Source organism: Argopecten irradians, chromosome 9 (assembly GCF_041381155.1).
Source record: "Argopecten irradians isolate NY chromosome 9, Ai_NY, whole genome shotgun sequence".
Classification (NCBI taxonomy): Eukaryota; Metazoa; Mollusca; class Bivalvia; order Pectinida; family Pectinidae; genus Argopecten; species Argopecten irradians.
The window spans coordinates 8,353,879-8,380,144 of record NC_091142.1 but is presented as its reverse complement, the minus strand read 5'-3'; the positions used below and the strand labels follow the sequence as shown (position 1 = coordinate 8,380,144).

At 35.3% G+C, this 26,266-nt stretch overlaps 1 protein-coding gene and 1 long non-coding RNA gene across 4 annotated transcripts; one reads left to right on the top strand and one right to left on the bottom strand.

The window, feature by feature from the left end:
- The first annotated feature begins 432 nt into the window (after positions 1-432).
- On the top strand, positions 433-25,203 carry LOC138331385 (acetoacetyl-CoA synthetase-like). The gene is made up of 15 exons (XM_069278962.1): positions 433-645; positions 1,876-1,993; positions 5,816-5,932; positions 6,511-6,608; positions 7,281-7,474; positions 7,835-7,979; positions 8,412-8,492; positions 9,014-9,138; positions 9,392-9,456; positions 9,742-9,978; positions 10,718-10,843; positions 11,574-11,643; positions 11,831-11,889; positions 21,744-21,949; positions 22,442-25,203. The coding sequence occupies exons 1-15, from the start codon at positions 433-435 to the stop codon at positions 22,577-22,579; spliced, it is 1,992 nt and encodes a 663-aa protein (XP_069135063.1). The 3' UTR covers positions 22,580-25,203.
- Positions 16,447-21,466, bottom strand: LOC138331316 (uncharacterized). 3 transcript variants are annotated; one of them, XR_011209683.1, is made up of 3 exons: positions 20,976-21,466; positions 19,637-19,705; positions 16,447-18,534 (listed from the first exon to the last, which is right to left on the bottom strand). It is a non-coding gene; the product is annotated as an uncharacterized lncRNA (long non-coding RNA). The 3 variants fall into 3 exon arrangements; XR_011209684.1 differs by having other exon boundaries at positions 21,121-21,466; XR_011209682.1 differs by having other exon boundaries at positions 19,637-21,466.
- Positions 25,204-26,266: the final 1,063 nt, after the last annotated feature.

Here is a 26,266-nt window from a genome sequence, read left to right as displayed (position 1 = left end):
CCCCACATCCACTATATGTATGTCTTAACTTCAAGTCGCAGACACCTGTGCTGAAGCAGGAGGCATTCTAAATAACCTATATATATAGTATCTGAACGATAGATTTGGAAACAGGCTATTGCCAGCTATATATATACATGACAAGTATTGTGTTTACAACACATGTGATTTAGCACAGCAAAGAAAAACCTTCTTTGTTCCAAATTTATTTTATGCTTGTATGCCAGTGAACTTTGTACTGTAAACATGCATTTACAGCCGCAATATCCTGCATTATCTTCGTAACGATCTTTATTTTATTAGTATTTATGCCATATTGATGGTAATGTGCCAATATGTATACGCACATCTCAGCATAAAGTTTTTCTAATATTAAGTAATCAAATTGAGTATCAGCTTTAATGAGATACAACTCAGTTACACAAAGTCTATATGGATTGTGGAGCTTTTGAAGCAGAATGTGACGTAAAACCAATGGTACCGACTGTATGTCCTAATGGTACCGACTATATTACCAATGGTACCGACTGTTATACACAATGGTACCGACTGTATACCGCAATGGTACCGACTGTACTCAATGGTATCGACTGTATACTCAATGGTATCGACTTTATACCAATGGTGCCGACTGTATACACAATGGTATCTACTGTATGTCTAATGGTACCGACTATATACCAATGGTACCGACTGTATACCAATGGTACCGACTGTATATCAATGGTATCGACTTTATACCAATGGTACCAACTGCATACCAATGGTACCCTGACCTGTATACCAATGGTACCGACTGTATACCAATGGTATCGACTGTATACACAATGGTAGTGACTGTATACCAATGGGAGTACCGACTGTATAACACAATGGTACCGACTGTATAAACAATGGTAGTTACACGACTGTATACACATTGGTAGTGACTGGGTAAGCACACAATGGGTACCGACCTGTATACATCAATGGTAACCTGACTGTATAATCAAATGGTACCGACTGAATAACCAATGGTACCGACTGTATACAATGGTACCGACTGTATATCTTTGGTTTTGCTACTTTATATACCAAATGGTACCAACTGTATACACAATGGTACCGACTGTATACCAATGGTAACCGACTGTATACCTATGGTACCGACTGTATAACTCGATTTGTACTGACTCTATACTCAATTGTATCGACTTGTTAACCAATTGTACCGACTGTATAATCAATGGTGTCGCGACTGTAAAACAAAAACAAAATCAAAAAAAAAATAAAAAAAAAAATACGAACTGTATACCGACTGATAAACACTAATGGGTTACCGACTGTATACACAATGGTGTCAACTGTATACATAATAACAAAGCTGAAAGTGATATATATATATATATGTTTATGAATTTGTGACTGTATACGTCTGTGTTGGACGTACAGGTATACAGGAATTTTTTCAAATATTGTACTATATAATACAATATGGTATGTTACGTGAAGCAGTACATGTATTTGAAAAATATTTGTTTAATATTTAAACCATACTTTTAATGAACTACGAAACTAATGATGTTTTACGATTTTTGTTTAAACACATGCAAGGCATATAGATATGTTCAAGATCAATTGGAACAAATTAAAGACATTATTTTAAACAGTTTTAAATTGGACCAATTTTTTTAGTATATAATTAGTATACAATATTTATCAAAAGAATGATCTTGACCATCATGGAATAACTCATGATCATTCTTCCATAAAATGTTACAATGGACTGGTCTAGTCTTTGATTTAGTAGATCCTAAATGTATTTTCAGGGGTGAATGAGTTAATGCCTGTAGCATGAACAAGTTCCTGGTTTCTATTGGTGATATTTTGCTGTAGGTTGTAGATACCAATAAAGGCATTGCTGAAAATCCGGAATGGTTTGAAGGAGCACGGTTAAACTTTGCTGAAAACCTGCTGCGTTACAATGATGACAGAACTGCAATTTATTGTACAGGTAATGATAGGTCTGATTATTATATATGTATATATTTACATTTACATTTTTTCTTTGATATATAACCTTACCAACTGGGAAATCATTCACACTTGTGTAAACGCAGTTGGTTGTCGCGCAAAAAATACATACACTGACACACTGACTTCTGCCAGTAGTGTTAATGTGCATCAGATTTAGCCTATATTGTTTCTGTATTTTTAATTTTCCAACTTAAAAAATTGAATGTAATGTGTATCTTAAATTATAATTCAGAAAATATAATATTTGAGAAATATTGCATCAATGGAATGAAAAAGATAATGTTTTTGTGGAACTATATTTTGTGTACTTTCTGAACTTGACATCATTTCACGCCAAATTGGAGCTAGCTGCTCCAGTATTACATCAATTGACCGGCTGTTACATCAAATGTATAAAGTTGTAAAGACAAAATTTTTAATTTATCAGATCATTAAATTTTAAGAAATTGTCCTTCGGAATTGTAAATATAAGGAATGATGTGTAAACTGCATTTGTTGGACAGGTATTTCAACATGCATACATGCCATATTTTTCTAGGGGTGGTGAGGGAGATTGATAACCATTTTGAGGGATTTTGGTCTCAAAAGAGGGAGGTATACGCTCGACATAAATGAATAAATTAAATATTTGCTTTTTTATGATGAAATTCTGCATTCATATTGAATTTTAATGAAATAAAGGAATGTGTGGTTTTGCAAAAGTAGTCACATCCCTATATACACCCAGTTCTGGAGCAGTTTTTATTGTTCGAAATATTAGACTGGGCTTTTTAATAATCTTTCACAATAACGGATAATTAACTTAGATAAAGTTCTTACATTTACAAGCACTAAATTAAAAAAAAAAACAGAATCGTTACAGTAGTATTCAAAATGTAATTTAATCTGAGAGAGAAAAAAAAGTAAATTTCTTTTTAATTTTATTCATTTAAATTCAGTTACTACTGATAATTTTTTATAATTAATATATATATTTTTTTTTAAAAATAAATTCACACAGAAATTCTAAAAAAATAATACTTTTTCCATTTTTAAAAACGTGCTTATTAGGAAATCCGGAAATTCTATAAAATCCGGATCATCTATTACAATTACCCAAAATGGCGGCCATTACGATTGCAAAGTTTGTGACATCCATCAAATACAGATAGGCCTATTTAACATTAAAAACGTGAGTAAAGCATTCACAGTTGTAAGCAGTATTTGTTTTGTTGTAATGCTCACTAGCTGTAGTCATAAAATTTATTGAAAGGCCAGCTACTTGTTTTCTAGGCAGCCGATCGGCTGCTTGACTTCAGTTTACGTAATACACAGACGTGAGTGAAAGTGACACCACAAGCCAAGGTGGAAATAGCCCAAGGCTGCTAATTAGGGCCACTTGGGTGTTGGTCAGGGGGTCAGGGAGTGGTTACTCTCGTGCTAAAAACGAACCTAGCATGTACACAAATGTGGCAACGAAAATAAAACGGAGGGGTTTATAGAAATCGGGGAATTTAGACTCTCCTGCCGGGAGACAATAAAAGGCTTTAAAATACGGGAGGTTTTGTCTCACGCCAGGAGGTATGGCATGTATGAACATGATTCATGTAGCATTTAACAAATGCATTTTAAACTAATACACTGGGAATTGAGTACTGACATTGGAAATTTAAACCATTTTTAGCTCACCTGGTCCGAAGGACCAAGGTGAGCTTATGCCATACCGTGGCGTCCGTCGTCCGTCGTCCGTCCGTCCGTCCGTCCGTCAACAATCGACTTCTTCTCCATAACCGCTGGTCGGATTTCAACAAAATTTGGCTGGTAGCATCCTTATGGGCTACTAACTGAAAATTGTACAAATGATGGGGCTGACCCCCCAGGGGCCTGAGGGGCGGGGCCAAAAGGGGTCAATTTGGCTATTTCCATATAAACGACTTCTTCTCTGAAACCAAGCATGGGATAGCACCCATAATGCAATGGTAGCATCCTTATAGGGTGGGGATTCAAAATTGTACAAATGATGGGGCTGACCCCCCGGGGGCCTGAGGGGCGGGGTCAAATGGGGTCCATTTGGCTATTTCCATATAAACGACTTCTTCTCTGAAACCAAGCATGGGATAGCACCCATAATGCAATGGTAGCATCCTTATAGGGTGGGGATTCAAAATTGTACAAATGATGGGGCTGACCCCCCGGGGGCCTGAGGGGCGGGGTCAAAAGGGGTCAATTTGGCTATTTCCATATAAACGACTTCTTCTCTGAAACCAAGCATGGGATATCACCCATAATGCAATGGTAGCATCCTTATAGGGTGGGGATTCAAAATTGTACAAATGATGGGGCTGACCCCCCGGGGGCCTGAGGGGCGGGGTCAAATGGGGTCAATTTGGCTATTTCCATATAAACGACTTCTTCTCTGAAACTAAGCATGAGATAGCACTCATAATGCAATGGTAGTATCGTTATAGGGTAGGGATTAAAAATTGTACAAATGATGTGGCTGACCCCCCGGGGGCCTGAGGGGCGGGGTCAAAAGGGTTCAATTTGGCTATTTCCATATAAACGACTTCTTCTCTGAAACCAAGCATGGGATAGCACCCATAATGCAATGGTAGCATCCTTATAGGGTGGGGATTCAAAATTGTACAAATGATGGGGCAGACCCCCGGGGGCCTGAGGGGCGGGGTCAAATGGGGTCAATTTGGCTATTTCCATATAAACGACTTCTTCTCTGAAACTAAGCATGAGATAGCACTCATAATGCAATGGTAGTATCTTTATAGGTTGGGGATTCAAAATTGTACAAATGATGTGGCTGACCCCCGGGGGGCCTGAGGGGCGGGGTCAAAAGGGTTCAATTTGGCTATTTCCATATAAACGACTTCTTCTCTGAAACCAAGCATGGGATAGCACCCATAATGCAATGGTAGCATCCTTATAGGATGGGGATTCAAAATTGTACAAATGATGGGGCTGACCCCCAGGGGGCCTGAGGGGCGGGGTCAAAAGGGGCCAATTTGGCTATTTCCATATAAACGACTTCTTCTCTGAAACTAAGCACGTTATAGCACCCATAATACAATGGTAGTATCCTTATAGTGTGGGAATTCAAAATTGTGCAAATGATAGGGCTGACCCCCCGGGGGCCTGAGGGGCGGGGTCAAAAGTGGTCAATTTCCATATAAATAACTTTTTCTCTGCAACTTAACATGGGATTACGCTCATAATGCAATGGTTACATCCTTATAGGGTTTGAATTCAAAATTTTGCAAATGATGGGGCTGACCCCCCGGGGGCCTGAAGGGTGGGGTCAAAAGGGGTCAATTTAGCTATTTCCATATAAACGACTTCTTCTCTGCAACTAAGAATGGAAGAGCACTTATAATGCAATGGTAGCATCCTTATAGGGTTGGGATTTGAAATTGTACAAATGATAGGGCTGACCCCCGGGGCCTTAGACGGCAATAGATGCGAGGTCAAAAGGTCAATTAGGCTACTATTTTCATATAAATTACTTTTGTCTCTGAACCTATGTATTGGATAGCATATTTGTATGGTATCAATAGCATCATTGTATGGTTGTGATTCAAAATTAAACTTTGGGAGTCAATTTTGCTTATTTTTCTAATTGTCTGAGTCTTGTGATAATTACTAACAAAAAACCAGGTGAGCGATACAGGCCCTCTGGGCCTCTTGTTTCTTTATATCAATTGTGTTTTAAATTTCATATAACACTGATCATGGTGCCAGCGGTCTTCATATGTACAAGTTTGACTGTATACTAAGTAAGATGTAACATGGTGACATTTTAAATGTACAGGGGAAGGAATGTCGATAACCGAGAAGAAGAAATCATTCCGTGAACTAAGGGACTCTGTAGCAGTTTATGCTGCTGCTTTGAGGAGACTTGGTGTAGAGAAGGGGGACAGAGTAGTTGGTAAGTGTGTAGTCCGTCAGCACATGATCACAGATCATATCTATGTGAGTTTGTGTTGTAATATCTGATCTGGTGTTTTTGTATTTGATAAAATATAACAACATGTTACGTGCCATATTGTCATGATTACATAGCACATTGGTTTATTTCTCTTTATCCTCTGTGTCAGTCTGATATACTTGTTGTATATATATATACATGTACATGTAATGCTTCTTTTTAATGGTGATTCAACATGAACATATAACAAGTTTTCAGAATATTTTTATTGTCTAGTAAAAAATGGATAAATGAAACCATCTGACAATGAAAATAATGGCGAATAATAGTGAGTGAATGTACATGTTAATATATGTCTATATAATGGTAAAATTTATTGGGGGAAAAAAAAAATTCTTCATTTATATGCTGGTTTTGAAAGCAATATTACAGTTTAAGGATTTTTCCTTAATTTAACTTAATCCTTTCATGTGGGTAATTTTTAAGATAAGGAGTTTCCATGTTGATGAACTTTTACCCAGATGACCTTGCTATTAAGACCTGTGATCTCAGATCTATGACCTGTGTTGTTTTACCAGGTTACATCCCTAACTGTACAGAAGCTGTGGAAGCCATGTTAGCCACGGCCAGTATAGGAGCAGTGTGGAGCTCCACTTCACCAGACTTCGGTGTCCAGGTAACTACAGTAAAACCTTCCTTAATGACCATCTCTGTATAAAGACCACCTGCTTATAAAGACCACTATCTTAGAAAATGTCCATTTATAACACATTATGACCTGTGTATAAAGACCATCTGCCTATACAGACTACTTTTCCCTTGAACCATGGATGGTCTTTATAGACAGGTTTAATGTACTGTTAAATTAACTAAGGATACTCCTCTAGTAGTAATTAATACATGAGGGTTAATTAGATGTTCCAAGATATTACCGCTTGTCCTCCACATCTAGGTTATGAGTTTGATGTGGAGTACTTACCAGGTCCTGACTGTATGTCGGTAGTTTTTCTCCAGACACTCTGGGTTTTCTCAGAGGATGTTAATGTCAGAATCAATACTTGCCCCCTAAGGTAGATAACTCTATAATGTGTAAATACGGAAAAGAGTTCCCGACAACAGCTGAGTCACAGTAGCAATTCTGTCCTCACACACATAGCCATTATATAAACGACCATATGAAAACAGTCTCTAAAATTCATTAAAATTTGAGAAAGGAGATTTTTGTGACATGAATTAAAAAAAAATGTTGTGCAATCATGGTTTATTCATGAAATTATCTCCTAGAATTTGCACCGTCGGTATAATGACGGACATGTATATCTGATCATTTTATTTCTCTCTGTGATAGGGGGTACTCGACAGATTTTCACAGATCCGTCCAAAGATCATTTTCAGTGTGAATGCCGTCTGGTACAATGGAAAGGTACATCGGCACATAGACAAACTACATCAGGTTGTACAGGGTTTACCGGACCTGGAGAAAGTGGTCGTCATTCCGTTTGTACCCGACGCTGACTGTGATATCTCTGAATTCTCTAAAGGGTGAGTGTATAATATGATGGTAAGCTAACTTGACCTCGAGTAATCAATAACATACGTTGAACAATTATTGGTTAAAGCATGCAGATTTCTGAAGAAATTGGCCAATCATATTTGAAAGTGTCTAAGATGAGCAGTATGCATAATTATACCTGTCGGGTACAACAGATCAAATGATACTCCGGTCCCCAGATCCTAAAAGCAGGGGATATGAATTAAATGAATTTGCTTGAAAAAATTGAAAGCCATTTTGGTTTAGACACCTACTTTTAAAGGTTGATGTATTAGACACTAGCTATTGATATTGAATTCTTGTTTTTGTTGTGTTTTATCCAGGTCCCTAAACTTCTGATTTTGTTGTAGTTGTGTCTTGTCCGAGTTCCTTAACTTGCCTGATGACCAGGTACCAGAGCTCACCTTTGAACAAGTCCCATTTAATCATCCATTATTCATCATGTATTCATCCGGCACCACTGGAGTTCCCAAGTGTATGGTGCACTCGGTTGGGGTAAGGAAAGTTTTCAAGTAGATTATTTTTGGGACTATAAGTCACACACCGTATAAGTTGCAGAGGTGTTTTTTTTTTACAATTTTTTAAGATTTTGTACAGGTATGTGCTGCATCGGAATATAAGCCATGGCTAATACTTACTGTAATCTATCTATAAAGATATATGACTTAAAACTTTCTGAACAGCTTTATAATTGTCTTTAATACGTATTTGCAGTTATTTAACATCCTGACCCACTTTTCATGTCCCTTAACTGAAGTCCGACTGATTGGTTTCTAATTGTGCAGAAATTTTTTCTCAGTTCTAAAAAATTACATGTGTTATATGAATTGCATAACTTATGATAGATTTGTTCACTGCTTATATATACAGGTAAAACATTTATTACATATAAAATAAATTAATGTGTGTTTCTTTTTATCATTTCAGGGAACTTTACTAAAACATATGGAGGAACATGTCATACAAAGTGATATGACCCGCGACGATGTCATGCTCTACTACTCCACGGTATGTGTGTTAATTTATGTTATCATATTGTCTTACTTTGTTTATTTTATACATTTAGAGTATGGGGTGGAGCAATATAGCAAATTTCTGGTTTCCCAAGACTTGTCTATTTCCTGAGGCGTAATCATGCAGTGATCGCAGTGAACCGTCAAGTTATATATCTTTGGGTAAAAAATCACTATATCCACCTGAAAAATGGTCTAGGGTTGATGGATATAGAAGTTTTTGGTTTCCCTAGACATGTCTATTTCCAGAGGCGTAATCATGCAGTGAACCCTCAAAAGTTATATATCATTAGGTTGATAAATCACTATATCCACCTGAAAAAAGGTCTATAATTGTACATCTAGCATCTTTCTTTGTTATTAATAAAAAAACATGTCAAATCTTTTGGGGGAAGTGGTTTTGGATTTCTTAAAATAGTTATTAGTATTTATTATATTTACCTGTGATATACCTATCTATGTATTACCAGACTCATTACTTTTACCTATTAAAGATTATACTTACATTTGGTACAGGTGGGGTGGATGATGTGGAACTGGCTGGTGTCTGTCCTTGCGGTAGGAGCCGCTATCGTGCTGTACGATGGATCACCACTTGTACCTCACGATAACATTCTCTGGGATATTGTCGACAAACTCGGGTAGGTTTTTGTCACAGCTGGTTAACATTTATTCTTATATCCCCTATCATTCATTGATTTATAACCGGTTTTAGCTGTAAGAGATTTGTCAGTCAATTCCTAGATAATGACAAATTGTGCGAGGTGATTTTTTTTAACAAAAGTACCAAGGATGAAGTGGTTAATACCTACATGTACATGTAGTTCAAACACTGGCTAGTTCTCATCTCAAGGCTTTCTTTAGGGAATAATTCTGACATCTTGTGTTGTACAGGGTAACATTTCTTGGCAGCAGTGCTAAGTGGTTGTCTGTTATGGAGGATAAGGGTCTCACACCAGGTAAGTCCCCTTCCGATAAAGGGAGGTAATTATCATATAAGCATTCTTTGCTCTCGTTCTTCTCAACTGTTAAGAAATCTTAATAAAAGTTGTATTAATAAAATCAACATATATAAACAGTGCACTACTTGAAGCAGTGCACTACTTGAAGCTTTGATGGATGGGGTAATATGGAAATATATTGGGTCCATGAAAAATATTGTATTGGGTCAATGAAAAATGTTGGTTAGCCAAAAGGGGATAAACAATGATGTATGGTTAAGTTGCCTGTTTATCATTTTATAGGTTCCACACACAAGTTGACCTCTTTGAAGGCTATCTTGTCGACAGGCTCTCCCCTGAAGCCTCAGAGCTACGACTACGTGTACAGTAAGATCAAGGAGGACCTTCTCCTGGCCTCCATCTCCGGAGGTACGGACATCATCGCCTGCTTCATGGGTCAGAATTGGACCGTACCCGTGTATCGTGGCGAGGTCCAGGGATTCGTACTTGGTTGTGATATGGAGGCATGGGACGACTCGGGTGAGTGTTTGATAGATAGGAGCCATTGTATAGTATCAGATTAGTTAAGATGTCTGGCTACCATTTCTGTAAACTAGCTTATTTTAACATGCGATTTGATTTCACAGCCAGAAAGAAAGCGCAAATAAATTGCCTCGAAATATGTTTAAACTCCAGGTAAAGTATACTTCAAGAAGTTCAGATTGTGAAATTAAATCTCCTTGAAAATGTCATAAGGTATGAAAATGCGAAATCAAGTCAACTTGAGGAGCTAGTTTATAGTGAGCTGAAACAGCCTTGTGTACATGGGGTAGTTACCACGTTTTTTGACAGTATATATCAACAGTTTGTATGCTGGATTTCCACATAGTATTACATACTCTTCCAGAAGTGAGAGTTTATGTATCTGTAAACATTTTATCAGTATCCAGAGTTCATGTAGTGCTAAATACCTAACCTTACCAGTCACATAATATCATATCCAGACTTTATATGTAAGTTATATGTTGTACTAACTAAATTAGATTGGAAAAAAAAATTAAGATTATCATTCAGGTTTAATACCGGTATTTATCTGTGTAACATCAAAACCTATGCATTGTAAGTATTGTAATTCTCAAGATGTTGATAACATTTGGTGTTGAATAAAATATTAAAAGTTCTTCTTGATTTTTCAGCAGATATTAATTACTTTATACATTGTAAACACAACTAACTTTTATAAAGCATATATTATGATATATTATGTGTTATTCCCCAGGTAAGCCTGTGTACAACGAGAGTGGAGAGTTAGTGTGCCGTACACCCTTCCCTTCCATGCCTGTTTTCTTTTGGAATGATCCTGATGGGACAAAGTACCAGAAAGCCTACTTCAGCATGTACAAAGGTACGTCTTTGTCTGTATGCATTTGCTTCTACATCATCTCAAACTTTTGTAACTTTGAGCCAAAGTATCTTGTAACTTCGTTGGTTTTAGCAAAACATGGTAGGAATTCAAATGCACTTTTATTTGTCATAACTTAATTACAGTCAAATGTGTCTTATAAAGGACACCAAACAGACTAGCAAAGATATTCTTTATAGACAGGTGTCCTTTATACAGAGTTCAAGTATATAGTTAATTGCACTAAATGGGGTTGATGAGTCTGTCCTCTTTAGACAGGTGTCCTTTCTATAGAGGTCAATTATATAGTTAATTGCACTTAATGGGGTTGACGAGTCTGTCCTCTAAAGAAAGGTGTCCTTGTTATAGAGGTGTCATTTAAAAAATAGAGGTGTCATTTAAAAAAAAAAGGTGTCCTTTATACAGAGGTCAATTAGTTAATTGCACTTAATGGGGTTGACGAGTCTGTCCTCTAAAGAAAGGTGTCCTTTATACAGAGGTGTCATTTAAATAATGGTGTCCTTTATAGCAGGTTTGGCTGAAACTGTGGCTTAGTATCTATACTTTAGAAAGATAAGTGCACTGAATGGGGTTGATGCATGGGTCTGACCTTTATAAATAGGTGTCCTTTATATAGAGTTGTCCTTTACAGCAGGTTTGACTGAAACCATGACTTAGTAGCTATACTTTGGAAAGATAAGTGTTGTTTAATAATTGTCATTTAATATTCTAGATACCTGGGCACATGGAGACTTCTGTTGTGTAAACAAAGAAACTGGTGGCATCATCATGCTGGGACGGAGGTAAGTAAACCAGAAAAGGAAGGAATTTAATTGGTCATTTCATAAATTTTCAGAAAATTATAAAAGAAATATACAAATAATCACAATCTGAACATACATATCAATAATATTTCTTATAGATGGAGACTAAAAAAATGAAAAAGTGAATGACAAAGGTTTATTAAAACTGGAATTGTTTTTGTTTTAGTGATGGTGTGCTGAATCCTAATGGAGTTCGATTTGGTAGTGCTGAAATCTACAATGTTGGTAAGATTATATATTTTTTCAAAGTTAATCGGTTTTCACATGAATTTTATACTACATTCTCCTACTGTAGTATAGTTGTGTAATGGGACGATAGTTATGTCCCCTACATGAAATTTGAAGGAAGAGGGGAATAAAGTGTTACCCTGTCCCTGTGCTATTTTCAGCTTTAATACAGATATACACTACCCGAAGGGTGATTCGGGACTAAATCGCGCCGCGAGCGACGAGCGACAATCGAGCGAACTCGCCCGGAACTCGCTGCGGATCCGCGCAAGCGAGATCGCTCCCGCGGCGGTCCCGCTCCGCAAGCGATTTAATGCTCGCTCCAGCAGCGATCCCGCTGGCAGCGAGATCATCCGCTCCGGTAGCGATCCCGCTCCGGCAGCGAGATCATCCGCTCCGGCAGCGATCCCGCTCCGACAGCGATATGATCTGCTTCGGTAGCGATATGATACACTTCGGCATCGATTTGTCACCAAGCGATCTGTTGGTAGATATTGACATCGTTTCAGCTTTGACAAACATGCCGCGATGATTACTTAGCATGACACAATCTAAAACTAAAGGGACGAGTATAGTTAGCTAACGAACTAACCTTCTTCAACTTGCTCATCGGAAACTATGAAGAAATTGTTTTAAAATAGAATGATGTGTTAACACGTGCTTTGTGAATCAATCCTATTCAGTATTTAATAAAATATACTATTGATAATATATACAGTATATGTCCATGTGTTGTCTTTCCAAAATTTGACACTAATTCAAGATTTGATATATACTGATCTATTATTAGAATGTGTCGTGTAGTTTCGTCGTTTTTATCAAAATACCCCGTTTTTGGCATGATGACATACAAATGGTTGTGAAGACAAATTCAAACAATATGCATATTATATGCATAATTCAAATGTCTTTAACTAACTGGTATTTTTTTACCATCTGAATGATGTTTTTACGATATTGCCTCTTTTAGTTTATACTCAGAATATATACAGTAGATATTTTTAACCAATTCAAATTAATGTCAGATAATTCCTCTCAAAATCCTTATTTACTTTTACCATGCAACGTTATAGAATGCTTTGCTTCATGTAATTACATGTATATGTATGTAGTTTATTTATTATGTAAATTGTCTAAGTACGCCATCATTAGCTGGACATACCTAACGTTTGATGAAAATATTATTTGTATGAAGTGTTTTATACGATGCAAATTGTTTGACACTAAGATAAAAATAAAACAATTGACTGGATGTTGTTACTTGTCCTCGATATCTTCACTGTGCAATATATATTTATCTGGAAAGACCTGAAATCGACCAGCGGGGAAACAAAATACGATGAATATGCCTGTTCAATGTAAAAATACCAACTTTGCATATTCCAGCCAAAACGGTAAGTGCCTGTCATTATATTCATTTTTTTCGATCCCTTCTTTACTAGTGCTGATAATCATTTTTCAGAGTGTAGGACCGCCATCTTTGCTGTCACTAGCTAAAACGATGTACCATGAACCCTGTTTATTGGAGAATGGCATAGTGATATGTCATGTAAAGGAAAAATATTCTCAATTATCAAAAGAATAGTGCAACGATTTTTCACTTTGCAATTGTTCACGCTAAAATGAAGTGAGTACTCCTTTCAAGATCTAGACGCGATCACTTGGAGTATCAGTACATTTTATTTTATTTGAGTGTCACATATCAAAATCACATAAAAACAACCGAGTTTCCATCAGAGTACTAGTACATATGAAAATATTATGATAATGATATTCACACAAACTGACTTATGAGACACTAATTTGAAGTAAAAAAGGAAAAAACACACACATACACAATTATGTCACACCGAAACGGGTAAAAGAAGTAAAACTGAAAATGAATTGACCGATCGCCATGTGTAATATAAACACGTCTCGTGCTCGCAAACGCACGTGTTTCTTTTCAATGTCGGAGCATACATCGTAGCACACACAATACAAAATGCAAAGTCATGTGCGACTTGACTGACAGCTGGCGATCTGTCAATTATATGAAGTTAAAACACATATTTTATAAGGTACATGTAATATTTACCTAGCATGTTTTGTATGGGCGGACTGTAAGTTATGATTATCATCAAGTTCAAAGAAATGGGGATTAAAATTAAAAGCACAATTATAAAGATCGCTTCTAAAATATCAGTTATTAGTTAACAGTTGTCGGACTCCTAAGATATCCGCCTCTTGGTATCAGAATATATATTGTGGTAACGAGACTTATTTGGTGCGTGACGTAATCGACCCGCAGCTCATCACTATCAATATTTGCATACAGCGCCCGACACGCCTACCTGTGATTTTCAAAACCCGTTTCATAACCATTATTGGTCAACTTACACTCATATACATATCATGATATACACACTACATGTATGTCGCATTCGGATGCATTATGCAAGAAAAAGACAAAACCCAGAAAAAATATCATTACTGTTTATTTATTTGTTCATTTATCTTAAGGTGTTTTAACTACTTGTTCGACGAAATTCGTCGTTCTAAGTAAGATAATAAGAATTAATCATGAGGATGATTAAAATATACATGTATATATATCCCCTTGGAAATATAGGATGAGTAGCAACGTTTAATATTAAATAATTTCAATTTTTTACATGTTATGCGATTACCATTCTTTCTGTAATTCTCATTATTAAAAGGTGATACTTTACTCATTTATGTCCTTGTACAGATACGGATCCAGATACGCCGGAGGAGACGCCATCGGGGATCGTTATTTTCAGCGTTCAAAATTAACGCCTGTCCATCTGCCCTTGACCGGCAATTTTATAGTCAGGTAGACAATTTGTATAATGTAGCTGGTCCTTTGACAGGCAACTTTTGGTCCAGATAGAAGATATAAAAAACATAAATGGCAGTAGAATTGAAGAAAGGTTGAAGGTCAAACTGTACAAAACAAATTTTGGTAATATTCTGGTTTTCGGCCAATTTTGTTAAGAGCCTACGATACTAATCCGGATATGCAGATATATTTTGTTAGTAAAACTATTACTTTGCTAGTAATTATGTAAGCTATAGAGATGAATTGTAACTTTGTAAGGACCAGTAACTTTTAGGGTCAGCCGGTCCTTAGGACCAGCAGGAAAAATTATTTAAGGGAGAACAATGGTTGTTTTGCCGATTTGTTATCTGGAACGGTTTTTTTTCTTATAAATAAATTTGTCTTGAACTACTGTTTTCTTATATGCTTTTCAGTTAAAAATGTCAATCAATGAGGGACCAACTGCGATGAACGACCTAAACCTGTACAATTTTACCTGGATACGGAGGCTGGCTGAAGATAGAGGATTATATATATTTAATGGGGATACAACTTTCGTTTAGATTTCTTACTTTTGCAATTTCTAAAGACAGCTGGAATAAGTAACACATAATTGTTATAATCATCTTACTGATTTTTAATTTTTTTTTTCACTTCTGTACTTCTCTCTCTCCGTTTTAGTGTACACGGAATGGTTTGATGTATAAAACTTGCAAAACGCACCATTGGATAAAATTTAGAATGGACAAAGTACGATTTCCATTACGGTATTAGAGATAATGCGACTTTTCTTAGAACACACCTGAAGCCCCAAGCTTTGAACCCTGACCTGTGACGTCATGAGGACTCTACAGACTGTAAAGTAGTAGCTATGTTCAAAATGTAATAACTTTTTGTGTCCATTATGATATATATTCATTAAAAATGAAATTATTTGAAAGTAGTAGCTCTATTCAAAATCTACTACTGGATGTATGCATTCTGATATACAACGTGTGTTTATTATTTAAAATACATATAATACAAAATATCAAGCGGTTTTTTCCCTTTACATAAAGTGGGGTATCACATAAAGTACATACCTATCAAACTTGAAAGTTTCATGTAACAGCCTATAGCCTCACCTGTAATTATCTCCTATTGTTCTGTCTTTCACACGTAGTCTCCATTGGCCAACAAAATACCTTACCAGTATACCTAAATATTCAGAATGTTGGCTAAGTGTGAACCTTATGCATTATGTTGCGATAAGTTGTAACACTTAAACAAAATAAAGAATCTGAATCTGAACATCGATTTCTAAGGCACAAATACCTGTGTACATGTCCGATACATGTTTAATATATTCTCAATCACAGATATAGTTCGGAATACACTTGGAAATAGGGATTTATACCATACATATATTGATGTACCTATCGTAGATGAATTGCCATCTCTGCATAATTATACACAATAAAAATGTACATAATAAGTATATCCGCGGTGTTTAGAACTACATATACATGTACACGATTATTATATTGCTAATCACCAGTATATATCTTTGTCATTTAATTCTACTGTAATTTGGCGGTTCTAATTCTATATAACAAGTTTTTTGAGAACCGTCATATCACAAATATTTATAATTTATCAGGAGTGGTATTTTTCGACCAATTTGGTTTTGATGAAATAAATTCAGCTTTCATATAATACAGTACATCCGACGACTTGTTGATATTTCGCTCAAGTTCATTCATTAATGTCTTTACTTGAAAATAAAACATACACGGATCAGACGAAAAAAATGAGGCTGAAAATGTCAATGTCTTATACCAATAGCAGATATCAAGTATTGAAATCAGAATACTTCCGAATATAGCCAATGTCGTGCTGCGTTAATCTCTATACCTGTATACTGCTGTAACTAAAACGCGTGGTCAACCCTGGCTAATTAGGGGGCTAATCAGATTATGTAAGAAGGGTGTTTAGTGACCTGTCACGCTTTGTTGATTAGCACACGTCACGTGTCAAAATATCAGTCCACAGGTAAGTTATAGATGGACCATCATGTAATTGCCGTATAATGTTATATTCGTAAACAATTATAAGTCCTTGGTTTACAGTAAAATATATACCGTTCGTACATAACATATACAAATGTAACAAGTGTATAAAGCACTACATGAATTTACTTCAGAAACACCCATGTATGCACTTTAGAAACACCCATGTATGCATTTGTACATGAAGATATATGTTTCTGGTTACATGTATATGTATTTTTATACCAGAAACTGCAAAATTATTTACAAATGGCATGTCGAGAAAGAACAATGCAAATGTAATGCACAATGTCAGGAATTTAACATTTCTGATAGTTGCTAGATTTCGGATATCCAATTCTTTAACCAATAATGATAATCTATATGACCAATAAATGTACTGTAACAGTTGAAGATTGTTTAAAAAGAAGAGAAACACGTTTACAACTATAAATGAATTGTGTATTATATAATTCAAACTCGCAAGGTTTTTTTTAACCCCCCCGCCCTAATTTTGTCTATGATCTGCGTGTATTGAACAACGAAATACATTATATACATATTTTGTTTCTTTTCGTTATGTTGAATTGGTTCTTGATTATACAGAAACATGTTCAAATGGATGATTAAATATGACCATTTTTTTCCGAATTCTTCTCCTTTTAAATTACATAGTGAAAATTGAATATTCTCGAAGTTTGATAATTAAGTAATTTGTTAAAACAGAGATTAGATTTCTAGTAAAAAGATACCGAGCCGTGCATGTTTAAAAGTTTACGCAAGGCAGAGATAATGATAATTTCATTATTAAAATCTCTGCACAAGGTGATGCCTTTAGACTGCTTATACATGTGTATTTTAGCCTACTGTATAGACCACTACAATCCGCAGGTGTCACAACACTTAACCGACTTATTAACAACATAATTATGGGTAATTGGAAGTCGTGGGAAACATCCTGTAGCTTTCGCTGACCACAGGGGGTCCATCTCCATCCATACAGGTAAGAGTGACACGCGAGCTGATCCTCTGGTTGTACCTGGAAAACAAAGTACCTGGAAAGTGTCACTCAAACTGATACTACGACCAATCAAAACAATGCCCGCTCATCAGTCGGTGACTCTGTTGTCATGGCCTTGACTATTATCCAGTTTTATATGTCAACACGCACGAAGAAAATAATTTTCAAGAATGAGTACCAGGTTTAGTTTTAAGTACTGCTAGTAACGACAGTGACCACTGTGCACACACACGGTCTACGTTAAAAAAGCTATGTTTTCAATCAAATGAAGTTGGTGATGGAAACTTAATTCCATAAGCAGATAAGCCGAGTTCTATTATTAATCAAGGTTAATCACATTTTACATTCGGTATATTACACCACGACAGAGACATACATAGTATACTATCTAAATCTCTGCGAAAGGATAGACCATTGATTATTTACTCATGATTACATGATAAGAACTGTGAACACTCGCTGTTTTCTGCCAGGTAAGGTAGGTCACTTATATCCGAGACATAAGAAACATATATTATTTCTTGAGACATAAATGGTATAAATAGCTATCTAAATCTCTATATGAAATAAAACAATTTGATTGAGTCGATTGATTGATATCAATTCCACTGGGATACCAACCTACAGGTATACAAGGGAGTCCATACAGGGATGTCACAGGTAGGTCTGATCAACCAACCGTGAAATACACACCCGTGTCAATGGTTGTCCCATGCCTTGTCCTGGGGCGTAGTACAGGTGTGAAGGCTATGTTACATAATTACACCGGACACCTGAGAATATGATGTGAATGATGAACAATTTAAAGTGCAACATTGGAGCGGTAGGACTACCACGTGCACGCGGCCAGTTATTTGGTTATTGTACGCAAAAAGCAAAGCTAGAATAAAACTAGAATAGTAAGTTTCGTATTCAATTTCGAGACCTCACATGAACCAAGCACTTAAAATCGTATACGTACATATGTATGCAGGCTAGTGCAGACCACATATTAATAGTTACAACATATATCTCAAGTTCCTTGTTCAACATTTATATTTGCATGTCGTTCTAAAGAGCCTGAATACATATGTAAGTTATGTTTGAATAGTTATTTATCGTTGAAAATGCCAACCAGAACACATTACATATGGTATCGAGAATCCTAAAATACTTAAAAGTGTTGCTTAAAATATGATGAAATGTAACTATCAATTGACTATTTTGCATATCATAAAGTGAATCTCAAAACATCTGACGAAAAAAATATTCAAAATACTAACTTTTTGACTCTGAAAACTGGACGAAATTCGAGATTTAGACACTGTATGATGCATATGGCTGCCGTGCGCTTGGAACACCGTAAGGTGCTTAGTAAGCTTGTATTATGAACAACATGCGAAATCAATAGTAAGGAAACATTTCTACTTCTCATTGTTTTGTTTAATCCAAACTGATTTCTGCTTAGAATTGATTTGTATCGGTTATTATTAAAGTAACCCGTATTCATGAATAGTCTGTTTCCTTATTATCAAAGTATCAATTTATTGCCCGCTCTGTGCATACTTTTTGCATAGTATAAATATATACTATCTGTATTAGGGCCATTATATCATTTTATTTATCTTGTACGTACAACTTAATATATATATATATTATACGTACAAGAAAGTACATGTATCATGAACGTACAACTCAGTATCTATGGCTTGTACATGTACGTACAAGATAACACCTTATATGTATAAGATAAATAAAATGACATAGTGGCCCTAATACGCCGCCGTGGGCTTTAGATGATACGTATATTTTAAATTTAAAAGCATGTTTTCGTGATTTACTGAAAAAGTCCTTTCCTATCATTATGATACCATCAACATATTGGTGATGACTTACCTATATCTACACCGTAGACAATTCAAACAAATTTGCCTAATAATCCATCCAATCTGGTTTGTAATAAAGCTGTAATAAAATCGTTTGAATATTTAAATTTTATGTATGTTCAGAAACTTCTACACATGATATGTTCAAAGGCCTATTGAACTCAGTTTCTGTCAGCTGTCAAACTAATGTCAAAACTTCTATTCTTCTGACCATAAACATATATCGACATTCTCAAAATGGTTTATTTATTCTAACACTGAAACACGATCGTAAGAGGTTTGGAACAATGTGATACTTGCGTCTATAGGAGAACTGTTAGTAATTATACGACAAAAGAGGGTAAGAGCTTCTGAGAAACTTTGAAATTACATGTAGATCGCTGAAAATATCATCAGTTAAAACTAATGACGCAATATCAATTAACTATGCGATATTGTGTATACGTCATGTACATAAATGTATATCTGGATAATAATGTCGGTCACAATGTCTTCCTTTCCCGATGATTTCAATATAACTGCGTTCGAAATATATATTTCTGGTTCAATCCTATATACCCCGTGTCTTCCGGTATAGATAGACTATCAAAAGATTTAAAATACAAATGAAACTAGATATTTGTTTTATCATTTAGACCTCGTAAGCCAGACAGAAGTAACCAAATGATGTCAACGAGGTCAGTTTATTAATTCTGATCATGGAATCACTGCTTATTCGTGTTTGTGTCATTATAAAGATATAAAAAGCAAGACCATCAGCGTGTGAATGTCATAATGACACATGTATTTATCTGCTAAATTTTGGGACAAAATTGTTAAAGGGTTAAAATCTAGATGCAGATAGTTGTGCTTAGATCTATTTAGTTTTATTAGAAAATATAAAGCGTACCAAGTAGTACACATGATTATTGATCATTGAGTAATTTCACCAACGTACGTTTGGAATCCATGTCAGATTTAAGACTATTTATATATGTTTTCCGAGTATTTTGTTCTGCTATATATTTGAAAATTATAGCTTGTTTTTAAAAATGTCATTATCAACAGGGACATGTTTAATTAAAACAACATAATCCTTGATCCCGGTATACGGTTGGCAATGCAACTATACAAAGTACATGAAAGTCTCCGCGTTAACTTCACGTTGTTAAATTACACTTACGTAATTGAAACGTACATGGTATGGATGTAAGAGTAAAGGCTCTTTCATTCTTCCGGAATCGTTATTTTGTATAATAGATAATATGATTTCCCGATATTTCACTCTGTACTTGTATATGTCTGTTCCAAATAAATGTCACAATGACCATTTTCAACTACAAGATACTACAAAAGGAATTGGTACTTACCGTGAACATTCAGCGTAATTCTAACATCTTCCTGTAAACAATTCATTTATGTGCACATATAGTCTTGTTGTCGATTCTTTTCCATTTTGTTAAAATAGATTATGAATATGAAAAAAGAAAATGATATACATTGTATAAGACTTACCATGCCATGACTTTTCGAAACTGCTTAAATGTCGTACTAGTAACTGTTCCCGCTCCCGAGACAGATATGATCGGCGGGCGAATCCGCTCTGAGGGCGAGCGGTCTCGCTCCATGAGCGGGCGAATCCGCTCTAGGAACGAGCAGCCGAACTCGCTCTACGAGCGGGCGAACCCGCTCGTAGAGCGGGGAGGACAGCGGGCGGATCCGCTCTGTGAGCGATGGATCATCCTCCCGTCCCGCCGCGATCCCGCTCCAACCTCGCCGCGATCCCGCTCAAATTCCAAGCGAAAGCTCGAGCGATTTTTCGCCCGCGGAGCTATTTACTCCCAAATCACCCTTCGGGTACTGTATCTAGTTTATCAACATTTGCATTAAGCGCAAACATACAGAACTGCATTAAACCTGCTATATTTGATTGATATTTTAGTTACTTTAATTCCACCAAATTCAGGAATTTCTTACAGAATTTTTTAAAAGTCATATGGAATTAACACTTCTACAGGTTGTTTAGTGAAAATAAACCCCTGTGAATAAGTTCCAACCCGTAAATCATGAAAATTTACATCTTCAAAATTATCAATTGTACAGTCTCCAAAATACATTCTATTGTTGTCTTGTTATAGTTGAGTCCTTCAAGGAGATAGATGACAGTGTATGTGTGGCACAGAGGAAGTCAGACTTGTCAGAGGAAAGGGTGGTTTTGTTTGTCAAGATGGCCAAGGAAGGTGTCTTCAACCAGGAACTTGTGAAAAGCATAAAAACCAGAATACGAGCAGAACTATCAGCGAGACATGTGCCGTCTGTTGTCCTGGAAACGCTTGCAATACCGGTATGTGGCACTCAATTAACATGTTTAAAATGCTTTAAACCAACTTTTACAATTTGTTCTCGCTAATATAGTGGTGAAAAGAAATGCTCGAAAGTTTATTTCTGCAAATTAACAACATCTTTAATTCTTGCACAATTGAAATGAAAGATATTTCCATTCAGTTTTAAATCCATGAAATCTAATCTCCCCGAAAAACCTTTGAAACTGAAATCACAAAATTTATTAATGATATCGTGGATAAAGCTCTTTCCAGTCCTCTAGACTTTGATATAATGAGTTTAAGGTTAAATGAGTTGTCCCTCTTTGTTTTCACAATACACCATCAGATCAGGTGTAATGAATTATCCCCTTTTGTTTTCACAGTACACCATCAGTGGTAATGAGTTATCCCCCTTCGCTTTCACAGTACACTAGTAGTGGTAATGAATTATCCCCCTTTGTAACCACAGCACACTATCAGTGGTATTGAGTTATCTCCCTTTGTATTCACAGTACACTATCAGTGGTAAGAAGGTTGAAGTAGCAGTACGAAGAGCCATACATGGTCAGGCTGTACCTCAACAGGGGGCGCTATCAAATCCAGACTGTTTACAGGCCTACTACAACTTACAGGAGCTACAAGGATTCTAAAGACTGTGAAATCAGAGCTTCTGATAGGCTAATGAACACTGAACACTGATTGGCTAACTACAGAAGCTACAGAAATACCGAAGACAATTGAACAAATCTTCTGATTGGCTACCTATTTGTAATCTTGTTTTTTAGCAGGGTGTATTTTTCCTTTGGCTCTATAATATGTACTATATAGCTGATTATTTAAAAGGTAAATCAATTTTGCAATTTTGACTTTAATATTTACCTGTGAAGTAAATATGCAATTAGTGAAAATTTAGTGATGTGGTATTCAGAGTAAATATGATTTACAAACTTCTTGTTTCATCATGGATATTTATAAATATTTTTGAACTCATAAGTGTCCTGTGAAATACATATGAATGTTATATGTTTATAAATCCACAAATAATGTCTATGATGTCAAACTGTGATGTATTTTTGTGTTTTGTATTTATACAGAGTTATCTTCCCCTGTGGGTCGATGGTGATCTTGTTTTTGTTAGGGCAATGTAATATTCCTAGGAGAAAGTAGTGACATAATAATCAGAAGCTTTCTTCAAGTGCAGATAACTCTATCATGTGTTGTGACGATAACCAAATATACAATCAGTATTGACTACATTCCTTAAAGTTATGTACATAAGTATTTGTATTTATGAATGTATATGTATTACTATAACAGCATTATACAATAATGAATTATTACTATAAAAATACTTATTTTAGCATGCTTGCAGAAAACTAAAATTATGATTTACTAGCAGAGACATAATTTAGTGTGATTCTGTGGTTCTTTACCAGAATAATTCTTTTACAAAATTTAGCATATACATGAATCAGTACTTCAAAGACAGCACGAAAAGTGCTGAAATAAAACTACCACTAAAATAAGTATGATTACAGTATATTCAATCAAATAAGTACCCATGTACTTTCTCTCTGATTTATACACTATAAGGATATGTCTTGTTTATGTCTGAAGAAAATGACATACCTAACTTCATTGATATCTATTAATAATTATATTTATTAATTACATTTTTATGGTAATTATTAAAATTTTTAGCTTAAAGCAATTTGATGACTTCAGCATTAACTATATTTTCAATAAGCACCTAATTTTATTTAAAGATGCTCCACCACTGACAAATGGTATTTTTTCACTAACAAAAACAGGAGCAGACAATTTGGTATTTTTCTTCAGTTACAAAATTTACTTACTTAACACCATTACCACAATTGAAAAGTTTGAGCTTCTAATTTTACTTCAAGTTAAAAATATTAAAAATAATTAATTGCATCCCGAAAAAATTCTGTGGCACTATATCCTATATGGAATGAAGTACTGATTGCGCATGCACCAAAGATGAAATAAATTATTTTATACTACTTTTGTGTTAATTAGGCATATGAATACACAATTAAACACCAATTATTGTTCAAATGATGAACATTATTTATGCTCTGTCGGCGGTGGAGCATCTTCAATTTTTTCAGATATGTCATGTCTAAATAATGATAGTCTTATGTTGAATATTTAATAATCTTTTGCATCATTCTTACTCACATAGTGTGTCTACTTAATATGAACAATAGATACTCGTGTATAACTATGCAAGATGTCAAAATCACTTTTACCTGAAATAAGATCAAAGATTATTTTCCCACTCTGCCAACATATGTTTCGGACAAGAATATGGAGGAAGGCAATTCTCTTCAGTCCCGTCCCGTTTACTTTCGCATTTTTATCTCAAACAACTTTTTCTAGTTGTATTTACAGATATTTATCAGTATGTGTTAACATTGTTCAAGACAGCTTACATATATTAGTTTGAATAGTATTATTAGACTTGTTACAGGTCAATGTTAAAATGTTTCAAGACATGTTTAATGTAAAAAAGATCATAATTAATTTTTATGTACAATTGTATCTACAAGAGGCATGTTTTTAGTTCAAAAAAACAAATTTCCTATTTTTATTGCATATCATTTTAACACCTCATCACTCAGTTTGGCTTTTGCCCATGACAAGCAGCCATTTTGAATTCTGATGTTGAAATTTTGTACATTTATTTCTCAAGCATTGATAGGATCTGTCTCAAATTTCTTGCGTGGACTACCTAGGGCCTTATACCATTGTCATGCATATTGCATTTTGGGACCAAGTGAATATTAATATAAGATTAAGTTTGTTGCCATTAATTCTTATAAAGGATGTACATTTTGCAAATCTAAACTTTGTTACCGTTATTTGGCTTCAATTTTAATTGTAGGTCGGCAATTTTTAGTTTGTGATTGATAAGAATGAAAACATAATTGATCTGTGGAAAGCTTTATATTTTTCATAAAGAATAAGGAGAGAGGATCCCTCTTACAATATTTACTGATATAGAATGTTCTTTGGCGCATGTCAAAATCTGTCTGTTATCACTTGTTATAGCAAATCTTTAGTGGATATTAACTACCTGGTATTAATGTAGGTTAACAGGGTGTTATACAATTTACATTGCAATTAAAAACTGGCCATGTCAAAGAATTTTAACTAGTGTTGTTAAATGCATTTTGTATGTTGTGAACTTTTAACAAAATTGTTCAAATTCTTCTTAACATTTTCTTTTATGAGGGTAAGATAATTAAAAGATTCACAAGTTCTTTTATGAGGGTGAGATTAATAAAAGTTTCAAAAATGCAATTTATTGCTTTTTTGTATGATGAAAAAATATTGAAAGTTTGTTTATGAAGGTTTTGTAATTCTTGAGAATTACAACCCATCCCCATTGCTTTATGACGATTAAGATAAGATGTTTAAGAATGGATATTGTATAAATCTTGACTCTGACCGACTTCCGTGGGGCAGGAGGGATGGAGCCAGATAGGAGAAATAGGGTTACTTTAGTAATTCCTTAAAAGAACAATTCAGTGAGGCTAATTATAACTGCTACATAACCACAAAGCAAATTGACATAAATGTTTTGTTCTATATTCCTTATGAAACATATAACAAGAAATATTGACAAATTTCACGACATTCTTAAGGATTTTGTTTGATACCGTTGAAATTCCAAATCGTTGATCAATATACGATTAAGCAGGTACAACATACATGTACGCTGTACCCATACCCGAGCCAAAGTAACGCACGTTAAACAAATTCAATACATAACCACTGAGGAGTTGATGAAATTATTTCTAGAGAAGAACATGCATCTAATAAGGTAAACACACTACTGTAAAGGGCGATTTGAGTAGTCTTAGACAAAGAAGTCTTTACTACACTGGCAAGGGTTAGGGTTCGGCATACAAGACATTCGACACAACGAGTTTCAACATTTCACATACATTTCACTACAGTGTGCTTTTCTGGCATATCACAGTAAAACTAACTAAATCTAATTTCTATTAAAACTGGTTTGTTTCCGAAAAATATCAAAGGAGAATGTACATTGAGACTCGAATATGGCCGCAAAATTAATTCTCCAGTAAAGAACAACATATTTTACAAAAAATTATGTTTGATGAATCTGGCAAGTATGAGAGTTTTTATTGATGTGGATCAGAGTTAATATTTTTCGGCCTAAAAGATTAAGGCCAAATAACTGGGTCCTATCATATCTACTCCAGCCAGAAACACCCTTGAGAAAACAGGAAAAGGAGAGATTGTACAATTCTTGGCTCTGACCTCCCTGTGAATGAAATAGAGTA